The 13,750-nt window shown below is 39.7% G+C and overlaps 1 protein-coding gene across 1 annotated transcript in view; it reads left to right on the top strand.

Annotated features, from left to right (window-relative positions):
* Window positions 1-667: 667 nt before the first annotated feature.
* LOC135206921 (hormone-sensitive lipase-like) overlaps window positions 668-13,750 on the top strand; it is a gene marked incomplete at its 3' end in the record, with an annotated part of 33,143 nt that continues 20,060 nt past the window's right edge. Inside the window, 4 exon segments of the mRNA XM_064238419.1 lie at window positions 668-1,064; window positions 3,661-3,850; window positions 5,403-5,523; window positions 6,604-6,711. Of these exon segments, the coding sequence (XP_064094489.1) occupies window positions 685-1,064; window positions 3,661-3,850; window positions 5,403-5,523; window positions 6,604-6,711 (799 nt within the window). The 5' untranslated portion in view covers window positions 668-684.

The following is a 13,750-nucleotide window of genomic DNA, read 5'->3' as shown; positions in this document are numbered from 1 at the left end:
CACTTCAATCAATAAGTGCCCCAGTGAATTATGAATACTGCTTTATGAGTCTTTTCACAAAGACCTCAAATCAAGTTTTTGAATAATTTTTCTTTTCTTCAGAACATCAATCCAAAAAAAATGTTTGTAACAATGTGAATTTATACACAAAGGTTGAATTTTTCATTGCTTATTAATGCAGAGCATCCATACTGTGGACCCAACGGGAGTCTTTAGCGGACGAAGCTATTTTTAAATGTCATTTCAGTCTGGATTTCAGAAAATATCCAGCTTATATGCAACAAAGGAATCATTAATAACAAAACCTCCCATGACAAAGTTTTGCATAACTTTCATTTTGTCCCTTTGCTGAGATTTAAGTATATTTAATTGATAGTTTGCCAATATTTACATCTGTATGTGCAGCAAAAGAAAATGGTATGATAATATCCCTCAAGTGCTGTACAACGTATTTCAATTTTACTCAAGTTTCCATAACTCTGAATCATTTCTTGTGTCTTGTATAGATTATTTACAGAAGTCTTTGGTTTGTATAAAAGTATTAATCATAATTGACTCCAGGTTCTCTACCAAAAGCTTGAAATAAATATGAGAACTTTACTGTTTGTGTACGATAATCAAGAAACACGCTTGATGTGCATGTCGACTGCAACTTTGACAGCACTAAGCAGTTTGTAAACAATCATGGCAGACGACGTAGGTCCGTTCGAGCCTTCTCGGACGACTTTGATAGCGTCTACAGAACCTAGTCAATCGATTTTCCAAACAGTGTTGCATTTGGTTGAAGACAATACTCAACATTTCAAAAATGATGACTCCGAGTACGGTCAACGGTTGTACAGTGGATTTCTCGTCCTTAAAGAAAACATGGATCGCGTTATGTCGATGTCGGAGAGGGTGAGAAAGGAAGTCCACCAGTTCGACTTTGACAAAGACAACCCAGGGAATGGCTTTAGAAGTTTCAATAATATTGTTGATCAGGCAATCGTGAGTGTGTTTGAGCTGTGCAAACAGGTTTCCACAAGTAGAGGCTCATTACTCTTCCGGAAAGGACACTTCGTCAGGTAAGTTGCCACCCTACATGTCGACTTACCTACTCACGGACTAAACTAGTAGTATACTTGTACTCCTACATACTGGAACTTTGTTATTTGGATTGATTTGTTGAAATCAGATTAGAATGCCCCCAAGTTTTTAGTGTTTCCTTATCATTTTCAAATGTTTTAGGCCTGCTTAACTTAACGTAATGTAACAGTTCTTCCATGTTCGCAGTGGATAGACCTTAGCAATTTCGACAAATACAAATTTAATAGGTATTTTGGTGGTTAGCCTTCTTTGTCATGATTTCTAGTAGCCTATGGATGAATAGCAGGTTCAATTTGGACTTTTTGTGAAGCTAAGTGCTTAGCCTATTTATTATTTTGAGGTAAATGACTGAGTGGCAACATAGCGGCCACTGATCCCGGAATGTGGGCACCATCCCGAAAAAGTACTTGAATTGTGGCCCCTCCTGGCAGCATACAGAGACCTCTACATTCCTCTCAAAGTGAGCGTTTTCTCAGAGGTTAGGCTATAAAATAATGGCATAATTCAGTGCTCTTTCGGGAAGTGGCCATGTTATAAGAGAGGTGGCCGCTATGTTGCCGTTCTGTCATTTACCCTAACTGTGAAGATATGGACCTACTTGCTGGCTAAGCAGTTGACTGCTTGCTATGTGACAAGCTGTTTTTGTGTTGGAGAACTTTACCTAGTATCAAATCCACTGAGTTGAAAGTGCTATTTTGTGAATCATCCCACTGACATTAAGTCTGCTTGATTAACCATGTTCTCTGCAAGATAGGTAGAATCATGAGAGAGTAAGAGAGCAGGGCTGTTAAGAATACCGAAAGATTAGCCTGTACAGTATTTACACAGTAAATTAGGCTATCCCATGTCCAAAGTTGTGAATATTTTGCAGATACTAGGGGATAATACACAAGGCTATGGGGAAGGCTTAGCCTATTAGATTAACCCAATCTTTATTTGCTTAAACTATCATCAGCAAAGGGCTTTGACTATGGAATCCTGGTAGGGAGGCTATGCAGACCTAGAAAAGTGTCCAATTGATAAACTAGAGCAACACGTTACTTACAGCCTTTTTCATCTCTAACTTAGGCTAATATGCTAAACATCATAGTCCCTACTCCTTCTCGCAATGTCTATCTATCTCACATTATTCTGACTTGCATGCAGAGAAGATGACGGTTCATTTTTGCAGTTAATTAGTTAAACTGGTAACAGGCAGTCCATGTGCACCAGAGCACATATCCAAAAATATGTAGAAATACGTATAGAATTGATTGATGGTAAATAATCAGTGCCTTTTACTGTACTTGGAGTGCAAACCATTATTTTTCTACACAACACTTACACACACTAGACCATAGCTGAACTTTCAATCGTACGTATATGTAATAGTAATAGGACTACGTACATTAAGAAACCACAATTTTTGAAGGATAAAAACAAAAATGGCTGAATACCACCAGCAGCATTGCTGAAAGAAAAGCTTATTTATATATGGAATTACCCTGTTACTTTAAATGCAATTTTCTGCTTATTTCTTGCAACACATGGATCTCACAACACAGATAATAAATTTGATTTAGGATGGAAAACCAGATGTTTAGTTATGCCTTAGCAACAGTGCTGTGTTGCTTGCAGTCAAGATTGTAGTGAAAGTGGGTAAAAGTTTTTGTCGTTTTGTTCTAGTTTGTTTTTTGGACCTGCTTAAGTTCACTTTATTCAGGTAGATATTATGAATAATTTATTGAACACAGTGTGACAAGCTTTTTGGGTGAGGTATTGTTATATTTTTTGTTGTTATTACTATCTCCAATGAATTCTAGAATGTTTTGCACAACTGATAGATATAATCCAAAAATGCATTAGTTACAGATATAATTTAAAAATCCATTGGGCATAGATATTTATAATCCAAAAATCCATTGGCTACAGTAAGAGTTGGTAGCCCTCAGTAGTTTTCAATCAGCAAAATTCTATCTGTCAAAGTGGGCTAATTTGTGCTTATGGTTTGTTTAAGATGAGGCGTATGTTCATGATTTGTGTCATAGTTCTAAAAGTTGTTGATGTATTTGTACTTTTAAAGGTGAATATCATAAATTTTAGGCATCAGCTGTTAAAGGGCTTGTCAGATCTTTAGGCTGCGATCAGAAAAGTGGTGTCCTCATGATTTTACTTTTTATTGTTCATCTCAAATTTTTCTGTGCCATCTATAGTTTGTTGCATTACTATTGATATTTTTAGTTCATAGGTTTTAGTGCAGATTGGTAATAAAGTGAGTACAGTTAAATAGAAATGAAACAGACTGTTTTATGTTTCATAGATAAGGCATTATTTTATAAATTTGTCTCCCCCTTTATTAAATTGACTGCAGAAAAATCTTCCTTTGCACTTGAAAACAAAAGAAGTGGTGCTAAAGAGTTAAAGAGGCATTCCCTGTGCGTTTGCTTTTTCAAGGCAGTTAGAATTCAGGATTTGTCTAAATTGCTAAAATATAAGATTTTTTTTTTTTTGTATTTGTAGGCTATGAACCACTGTTTTGATATTGTTTTAGTACATACTGTCTTTTCATTGGATGCATACCACTTTCTTTTCCAGGGAAGTTGAGGCATGGAGTCAAACTATGGTGTCCCTCGTCACACTGCTAGAATATATTGATACTGTCCTCTTACCTCGATGTGAAGATGGTAGCCTCCTGGCAGATTTCAGCAGCTCTCCCAATGAACTTATGGAGATGCTTAACACGATCCCCCAGTATTCCTTTTATGGACGTTGCTTAGGATTTCATGTAAGTAGTGCTACATAGAATTTTATTTCGAAAATTTGTTTTGCAAAGATTGATGAAAACAAAGAATTTGGCGAGCCTTTCCATATAGTGCTCATGTGAATTGTTATGGTTTGTAAACATGAGGTTTTCTTCTGCTTAGGAATCTCTAGGTTCTAAAGGTCCTAACTGGGTTCCTGTAGCCCCACAATAGTACCTGATTGACACATTTTAAAGATGTTTTCTCTTGTATTTTTAGTTTTTTTTTTCTTCTCAAGAATTCATTATAAATGTTTTCCAAATAAGGCAGTCCAAAGGTCCGCCTGCATTGGGCTGTGCTTCCACCCGCTTTGCGCCAGGAGAGAAATGTTTGATGGCACAGTCCGAGCGCCGGATTCTCCTTCAGTCTGGGCAGACAGATTTGGTTTTTCCTGTGGTCGGGGATCTGTCTTTTGCTCTGATCCAACATCGTTTAGACAGTATTTTCAGCCTTCTCCAGAAACCTACCTTGATGACAGAACCCTCCAGACAATGCTATTTCCTCTGAGGAAGACTTAGAGCAGGAGCAACCGACTTAAAATTTTTAAGTGCTCTTGATGTAATTTTTGGTCTGTTATCCAACCTTCTTTTCCCCAGCTGTTCCGACATCTCTGGATTCAGCCTTCATGATACAACAGTCTGCAGGATCCACAGGGCTGCACAGAATGGTGCTGTCCTCCTTTTCTAAGAAGGCCTTTGCCAGGATAGACTCCTGGTTAGCAGAGAATGACATTCAGGGAGAAACCTCCCTTAACATCCTTGCCCATCTGCTTGATAGACTCAGAGAGGTTTTTGGCCCTGTCACAAGAAGTTTTGGTCTTTATCAAGAAAGAAGCTGTGGAGTTAAGTGAGGACATAATCACAGAAGGGTTTTACAACCGTTTATTTGTCATCCCCAAGTCATCAGGAGAATGGAGGCCTGTCTTGGCCTGTTCGGAACATAACTAGTTCATGAGTAGAGGAGTGTCTGTAGTAGACATCCCACAGTCATGATACATGCTTGCATGGCTTGTGGGTGGGCTGCATAACAGAATTTTCTGTCTGAAGGCTATGGTTGAAGGATATGACTTCCTTTATCCTTCAATATATAACAAAGGGGGTGTATACTTAATTGTTATTTAGTTATTTGTGATAATTATTGCCTACTGAGCTTGTCTTCCTTATGCATCAGGAGATACATTTCCCCCTAAACCTTTCCTAGAGGTTCATGTTCATATAACATATTAAATTCTATCAAAGGGCTTTACCATCCTCTTCATTAAATGCCAGGCTAAAAAGGAGGTTACATGAATCATCCCTCTTCTGCTTACCTCTGTGATTGGGAGGCTGACATTTCTGGGTAGTTACTGTTTTGCTTATGCTTTTTGTATTCTCAGGCTCAGATTGCCTTTATAACACTATGTTTTATCAAGACAATATGTATAAATATTATGAATAAATTGTATACTACTAATTGTAATTGTTATGAAGATTATTACTATACTAGTATATGGGTATTGATATTTAATGTGCATATACTTTTGTTTTCCCTTTTCAGTACTATCCATCCCTACGAAAGACCTTGAAGTATCTCAACATTTGCCTTAGTGCATTCAGTGAGATATACTATGCAGATGGTGGTAGCTTCGTTCAACGTACCAAAAATACTGTTATGTCAAGTAAGGATGATAATTATTCTTATGCATCTGATAAATACATAATTATTTTAATATCCTAAAGGGATCTATTCAATAATGTCCCTACAAAAGCAGAAATAGGTGTATAAGAAGCCATATTAATGGGAGTAAGGCCAGCTTGATAAAATTAAAGTCAAAAGCTAACCTCTTAATTAGCTTGGGTATACAGTAATTTAAGTTAAGTAGTATATCTTAGTTTAACCAGACCACTGAGCTGATTAACAGTTCTCCTAAGGGTGGCCCAAAGGTTTAGATATTTTTATGTGGCTAGGAACCAATTGTTTACCTAGCAACGGGACCTACAGCCTATTGTGGAATCCGAACCACAATATATCGAGAAATGAATTTCTAATCACAAGAAATAAATTCGTCTATTTCCACGTTGGCCGAGTGGGGAATCTGACTCGGAACTATTAAAGTCAGTAGGCGAGCACGTAACCCACTCGTCCAACGAGGAACTGAGATTTATACAGTTAGTCGAGGAACTGAGGGGTATACAGTTAGTGAATGAAGTGAAATAGCCTTTCTGTAATTTTCTGGGCTACTAATGAATTATGTGTTGCTGGTTTAGTACTGGTTCATTTTCTCTAATACAGCCCTATACAGTACATACTTTTTAAATCTGAATAACCACCCAGAAATCATGTTGTAGGAATATTTTTAGTTTAGTTTTTACGTAATTCACTATTTTGGTTTGCTATAGTGTACATAGTAACTGTAAATATTATAAATATTATAGTTCAATTACATGTACTGTACAGTGCTCCTCTAGTGATTTTTGTGAGTGAAAACTGGAAATGTTATAAATATTTTGTAGTTTGATTTATTCATAGTAGTAGTAGTGTAAATCATTTGAATGCTTTATGCAGAGTTGTTCTAGTGATGCTTGTGAGTGACACTCCTTCACAGTAGTACTATAAGCTAGAATATTTATATTAGTTTTGAAAGGGCTTTATTGGTGAATAGTAATACGTACATAGTAGTGTTTATGATTTTAGTGGAAGATAGATGCTTCAGAATTTTGGCTTTCCATTTCTTGTGTAATCTTTGTGATAATTCCAGGCAGTAAATATGTTGTGGATGCAGAATTACGATCTCGAAGGATTGTGGATGTGGTTCAGTACTCATCTGTTGACTTCATAAAGACATTTTGGTCTGTTGCTGAAACTGGTAAGTACAGACCACACTAGAATGGTCAGTATTAATTACTGACATTTGTGCATTCCTCTTTGGTTATTAACATTTATATTACACCAAACCCATTATTTAAAATATAGCCCATTTTATGCCATGAAATCTTCTTAAACATCAGATCCTTATTTTTAAAAAGTTTAAAACGTGATCATCTGGTAGTACTCTACGTATTGCATAAGTGAGGCTAGATCCTGCATCTTCAAGCAAGTGAACAGTCTGTTTGTAATATATCTGCCTAGCAGTTTACTACCAATGCCAGTCCCCCAGGGTTACTCAATGTTTTATTACAAACCCATCAGTCATATAGAGCTTTACTTATTCACACTTATGGTTGTGTGGGCAGAAGAAGCATAATAATTAAAGGTGAAGGTTCATGCCTTTGATCCTGCAGCAGATAGTTACTACCCTCCATATTGTTTTGTCTCTGTGGGATGTACAATGTGAATTGCAGTGTATCCTCTGTGTGTTTTTGTGTGAAATACTAGTGTTGGTATTTTCACTTCACTTTCTTTGTAATGGATATGTAAGTATCTGTAATATTTTAGCAATTTGTGTATGGTCTCTGTAGTATTTGCACTTTTATATTGTGATTTTGTGTACACTGTCTTTCTTATTTAAGCCATGTGTGACTTACATAAATCTGTGGTTATGGTGAAAATTCTAAGAAGATAAATGAAAAGTTTGTTTTTTTTCTAAGGGTAATGTATTAAGCTAACTTTTAAATGAAATTACAGTAACTTTAATTTCATTTAAAAGTTAGCTTAATACTTAGGAAGCATGATTAGGGTCATATTTAGTGTTAAAACTAGAAATAAGCATTTATTAGCATTTTTAGAGACCGTGCCAAACTTACGCAAAAATACCCATCGTGCGAGGGGGTCTTGAACCTAACCTTACATAAGTTTGGGGGTATTAATGCCTTTCTAGAGGATATTGACTGACTTCTTGCCAAGAGTATTATTTTGATTGCTAGACCAGTATATGTTTGGCTTTTTGAATATCAGGTTTGGAATGACCCTTCATCGAGGACTCAAAAGTAATAAGAATTTTGTATTAATCTTTACTAAATCTTTAGGACTAGGATTTTATTAGAAATTAGGCTCATGACCTGCAACAATACTGCACTTGGGTCATATGCACTTTTGATAAGACCATTTTCAATGCTAGTATAGTTAGTGTCAGTTATATGGTGAGTCTTGTTGAACTGATTAACAGAATTTATTTTTTATCTGTAGTATGATTTTTTTTATAACTTTAGCTTTCAGAAGACTGTGGCAAATTTATTTTTATTTATATTGATGTCATTTAATGAGACCGAGTTACTTTTCAAGACTTGGGATTAGCTGAAAACTTTTCTTCATTGAGAACTGAAAATTGGATCAAGGTAAAGTTAAGAAGCTGGTTAGCCAGGTGCAAAGAGACCAAATGAATCAGAAAACAATGTGGCTTGGGGTGTAAAATAGCTACAGAGAAATTATAGTAGCACAGTATATGCACAAGGTGCACTGTAAGTGGTACCCTTGATATGGACAACATGCCAAATATACACTTTTCACATAAGTGACTTACCGAACAGTTACATAGCTTATAGCTTCTTACCTGCGGCAGTCGAAATTCAAATTGTTGGCGCCAGCGGCGTTGCTATCTTAAGTATAGGTGATACAAGACCCGCCCACATCCGGGAACCCTGGGTACTGCTAGCCTTCTACCGTCAATTTTCGTTTCTGCCGCTCACGGGGTAACACCTGTGAGATTTTCGCTGCAGTCTCCTGCGTCGCCATTTTGGATTTTGGTTTTTGTTTGGTGATGTACAAGTTTTTGTTTTTTTCTTGCCAGTTAGCTATCTCTATTCAGTTTTTCGTCATTATTGCTAATTATGTCAGATTCTAGTTCATCTGCTGTAAGGTTTTGCAGCGCTGGCTGCAAAACAAGATTAGCTAAGTTATGTCACGATCCGCACTCTAAGTGCACTAAATGCAGAGGACAAAATTGTAATGGTATGGATGTGACATGTGATGAATGTAAAGAATTGGATGAACAGGGATGGAAGGCGGTTAGATCGCATGCTGAGAAAATGGAGAAAGATAGGAAGAGGAATGCAGCTCTTAGGGCTAGTAGTAAGAATAGGTTAGAAACTACTCCTGTTCCTTCGGAGACAAATAAGTCTTCTCTTGCCTCTCCTTTATTAGAGAATATTTCTCCAATTAATAGTCCTCCTACTTCTCCTTTGATTACCCCTGTTCAAGTTGCCCATGTTTCCAAACCCAACACCATTGCCTTGCTTGAGTCTAAGATGGATAAAAAGTTCGAAGTGTTAGCTGAATCAGTTATGAAGTTAGGAATGTCTTTTAAAGCTTTCGTAGATAGTACAGTGAAATCTAGTGCAGTGCAAAGTGTTAATGTTGCGCCTGAGGAGGCGGTTGTCCGTTCCCCCTCGACTCCCAGACGAAGGTCACTGTCCCGCTCCCCCGCAACCGGGAGAAGACATACATAGGAGGTCGGAAGGAGTCTGGGGGAGTTTGCCCACGGTCAGCCGTCGACTCCGTCGATTCGCGGGTGTCGTCCAAAAAGATGTGGAAAGGTATTAGTGTTTGTGATTCTCGTCTGTCTTCTGATTCGGAAGTGCAATCGCCAGTGCGCAAAAGGCGAAGTGATTTGGTGTCTCGACCGTTTAAAAGACATTCGATTCTTGCGGGTGATTTGTCACCGACTCCTGTTAAGAAGTCTAAGAGGCATTGGAGTCCTCAACCTTCGTGTAGTTTTGCTCCGGATGTGATATTTAGTGAATCTCCTCCGCAGTCGCATTTTTCGGCTAAAAGCAATGGATCTCGGACTAAACTTCGTGATAATTCACGATCGCTCGACTCTCCCAAGCGAGTCTCAGTTGCAGTTTCGGCTCAGTCGCCTCGTTCGACTCCGTATTACTGTCCAGAGAAGCGTATTCGCTCGTCTTTGTTCGACTCCCCTCGCCGTGAGTCTATAGGAATTTCGACTGGTTGTTCGCCTGTGTCGACTCGTTGTGCGGAGACTTCACCTGTTAGAAAGAATCGTTCTTCGACTGAAAGACCATCGACTTCTACAGTGTTAGATGATTCTACCTTAGCTCCATTTAAGAAGCATTTCCGGGATCTTATGAGTTTGTTGAAATCCTCCACCGGGGTACAACATAAGCCTGATTTCGACTCTGCTTCCGTGCAGTCTGAAGAGGAAGCTTTGGATCAAGATGACAAGGATTCGTCGGCTTATTCGAGTCTTCTTAAATATTTCCTGTCCACTTATCCAGATTACTTTGAACCTGCTTCTCCGTCTTCACCGCCTTCAATGTTCGTTAAAGATAGGAAGACAGCGTATTCGTGTCTACCTAAACTGGTTCTTTCTCAGTCCTCAAAGCAGGCCCTTAAGGAGTCAACAGAGTGGCTTTCTAAGAAGAGGGAAACAGGTAAGGCTTCGTTTGCTTTCCCACCTTCTAAGCTTCAGAGTAAAGCGTATCGCTTCTACGCAACTGGAGAAGTTCCTTCTTTGGGAGTGTGTGCCTCCTCCAGGGAAACTTCTCCGTTTAGTGGACTCACACCGAAGAGCAGCTTTTTCGTCAGCTAAAAATTTTGTTTTCTTCTTCAGAGCTTGACCATTTGGTGAAGAATATTTTTTAAAGTATTTGAGGTAGTATTTAGTTTTTGGACTGGACTATTGGCTCTTTAGCTTCACGAAGATTGAAGACTGTCAGTCTTTAGAAGAAGATTTTGCCACAGACTGGTTTAGGAGTTCTGTCCTGTGCGGATAAGGCTGTTAGAGATGGTTCAGGAGAATTAGCAGCCCTTTTCACAATGGGAGTGATGAAGAAGAGAGAAAGGTGGTGTTCTTTCGTGTCTAAAGGAGTCACTAATAACCAGAAGTCGGCTCCTCATGTTTGCTCCTCTCTGTAAATCTCATCTTTTCCCTGAAGAAACCATTCAACAAATTCTATCGGATTTAGAAAAGAAATCTACTAATGATCTCCTTCTTCAGTCTTCTAGACGTCCGAAAGAGCCTACTCCGACAGGAGCTAAGTCTTCTCCTCTTCAGAAGCATCCCTTTCGAGGGAATAAACCTAAATGGCAACGACCCAGGACTAATTTGCGTCCACAGTACAAGTCCTCAAAGAAACCTCCACCCCAAAACCTTCGGACAAGTGAGAAGCCGTTCTTCACGTGCAAGTAGGGGCAAGACTCCATCTTTTTTGGTTTGGGGAAGAATGGAGTCGAAGAGGTGCAGAGCAATGGGTAGTTCAAGTTCTTCGAGAGGGATACTCGATTCCTTTTGTTCTAGATCCTCCTCTCTCCAATACACCAATCAGCTTAAACAGCATATTTTCCAGGATCAGAGAGAGCTTTGGCTTTGGCAGCAGAGGTCAATGCACTCATCAAGAAGGGAGCAATAGAGGAAGTCCTCGACAGTTCTCAGGGATTCTACAACAGACTCTTTGTGTTTCCCAAAGCCTCGGGAGGTTGGAGGCCAGTGCTAGATGTAAGCGCATTGAACCTTTTTGTGCTGAAGACAAAGTTCAATATGGAAACAAATCATTCTGTGATGTCGGCACTTCGCCAGGCGATTGGATGGTGTCCCTGGACATGAAGGACGCCTACTTTCATAGTCCCGATTCACCAGAGTTCAAAGAAGTTCCTGAGATTTGTGTTCGAAGGGAGGACGTATCAATTCAGAGCCCTTTGTTTCGGCCTTTCGACGGTCCCTCAAGTATTTACTCGTGTTCTTGCTCCATTGGGGAAATGGCTGTATATGTTGGGCATAAATGCAGCATTTAACCTGGATGACTGGCTTCTCAGATCGGGTTCGAGGACACAGTGCGTGAAGGATTTACGGAAGACACTGTCATTAGCGAGTCAATTGGGAATTCTCATCAACCTGGAGAAGTCTCAATTAGTGCCGTCCCAGAAGATCCCCTATATAGGGATGATTCTGGACTCTCAGACTTTTCGGGTTTTTCTGTCCCCGAAAAGAATAGAATCTTGCCTCAAAAAAGTGAGCCAATTCCTGAACCGTCAGTCCTCCTCCGCCTTGGAATGGATGAGTCTCCTAGGACGTTTATCATCAGTAGAGACGTTTGTAAAGTTGGGTCGTCTTCACATGAGATCTCTTCAGTTTTATCTCAAAGCGAGTTGGTGTCGGAAGTCTCAACCAGACACGTATTCGTTCCCAGTGTCGGAAGAGATCAAGAACGACTTGAGATGGTGGATGTCGAGGGAAAGATTGCAAGAGGGTCTCTCACCCTGACATTAAGGAACCCAGACGTAGAATTATACTGACGCATCGGACAGAGGTTGGGGAGCTCTCCTAGGGACCAAAAAGATCTCAGGATTATGGTCAGAGAAAGAGAAGTTGAATCACATCAACATGAAGGAGTTGAAGGCGATTTGGTTCGGTCTGCAAGCATTCGCTCTTTTGGTCGTGGGAAAGAGAGTGGCAGTATACTCCGACAACACCACCGCTCTATCTTATATCAGGAATCAGGGAGGAACCCATTCATTCTCCCTCAACAAAGTCGCAGAAGATCTCCTTCTCTGGTCTCAAGATCGGGATATTTCCCTCGTTCCGAGGTTTGTACAGGGGAAGTTAAATGTACTGGCGGACGAACTCAGTCGAGTAACCAAGTTCTTCCACTGGAGTGGACATTGCAAGACAAAATTTGTCAGGAACTGTGGAAACTTTGGGGAAGACCTTCAGTGGATCTGTTTGCCACGTCGAGGAACAATCGACTTCCGATCTTTTGTTCCCCAGTTTCCAGATCCTCTTGCTTGGAAGACCGACGCAATGCTTCAGGATTGGACGGGTCTAGACGTTTACGCCTTTCCCCCATTTGGAATGATCAGAGAGGTGTTGAACAAGTTCCTCTCACATCAAAATGTGTCAATGACGCTGGTAGCACCATTCTGGCCCAGGAAAGAGTGGTTCCCAGACCTTCTCAAGTTGGTTATAGACCATCCCAGACTTCTTCCTCAGTATCCTCGGCTACTCAAACAGCCCACTTCGACAGGTATCATCAGAATTTGTCCGCTCTGTCACTGACAGGGTTCAGACTGTCCGGAAACTCGTCAGAGCTAAGGGGTTTTCTCGTAGAGCGGCAGAGGCTATTGCTAACTGTCAAAGAAGCTCTTCTGCCAAGCTTTACCAATCGAAGTGGGAGTCTTTAGGACGTGGTGCAGAAGACATAATTTCTCGTCTTCTAAAACCTCTTGTGACAGAAATAGCTGATTTTTTGCTGTACCTTAAAGAAGTTAAGAACTTGTCGGTATCGACAATTAAAGGGTACAGAGCTATGCTGTCCTCAGTGTTTAAGCATAGAGGGCTTGACATCTCCTCTAACCAGGATATTGGAGATTTAATTAAATCATTTAATACAGTAAAAGTATCCAAGAAGGATAGTGTGGACTGGAACTTGGACGTAGTTTTAACTTTTCTGATGTCTTCACGATTCGAGCCACTTCGTGAAGCATCTTTGAGAGATGTAATGAGGAAGGCACTTTTTCTCTTCGCTTTGGCTACAGCAGGAAGAGTGAGTGAGTTATAAGCCATCCACAAAGAGGTGGGGTTCAAAAATCGTAATGCGGTTTGTTCTTTTGTTAACGAATTTTTTTAGCAAAGAACGAATCTCCCTCTAACCCATGGCCTAAAATCTTTTGTACTTAAGGGATTATCTAATATAGTGGGTCCGATGGACGAAGAATATTTACTATGTCCTGTCAGAGCTCTGAAATGTTACCTGTCAAGGACACAATCCGTTAGAGGTAATTCCGACCGACTTTGGTGTTCGGTTTAAGAATTCTGCAAAACCGTTCTCCAAGAACGCTATTTCGTTCTTTTTGAGAAGTCTGATACTGGAGTCACACTCTCAAGTCCAAGATCAGACTCTAAATGTGCTTAAGGTGAAAGCACATGAAATACATGCAGTGGCGACATCCTTAAGCTTCAAGCACAATATGTCACTTTCCTCGATTCTTCAATCTACGTTTTGGAGATCGAG

The sequence above is a fragment of the Macrobrachium nipponense genome, chromosome 31 (genome assembly GCF_015104395.2).
Source record: "Macrobrachium nipponense isolate FS-2020 chromosome 31, ASM1510439v2, whole genome shotgun sequence".
Classification (NCBI taxonomy): Eukaryota; Metazoa; Arthropoda; class Malacostraca; order Decapoda; family Palaemonidae; genus Macrobrachium; species Macrobrachium nipponense.
The sequence above is the reverse complement of the archived record's forward strand: the minus strand, read 5'-3'. Positions and strand labels throughout refer to the sequence as shown.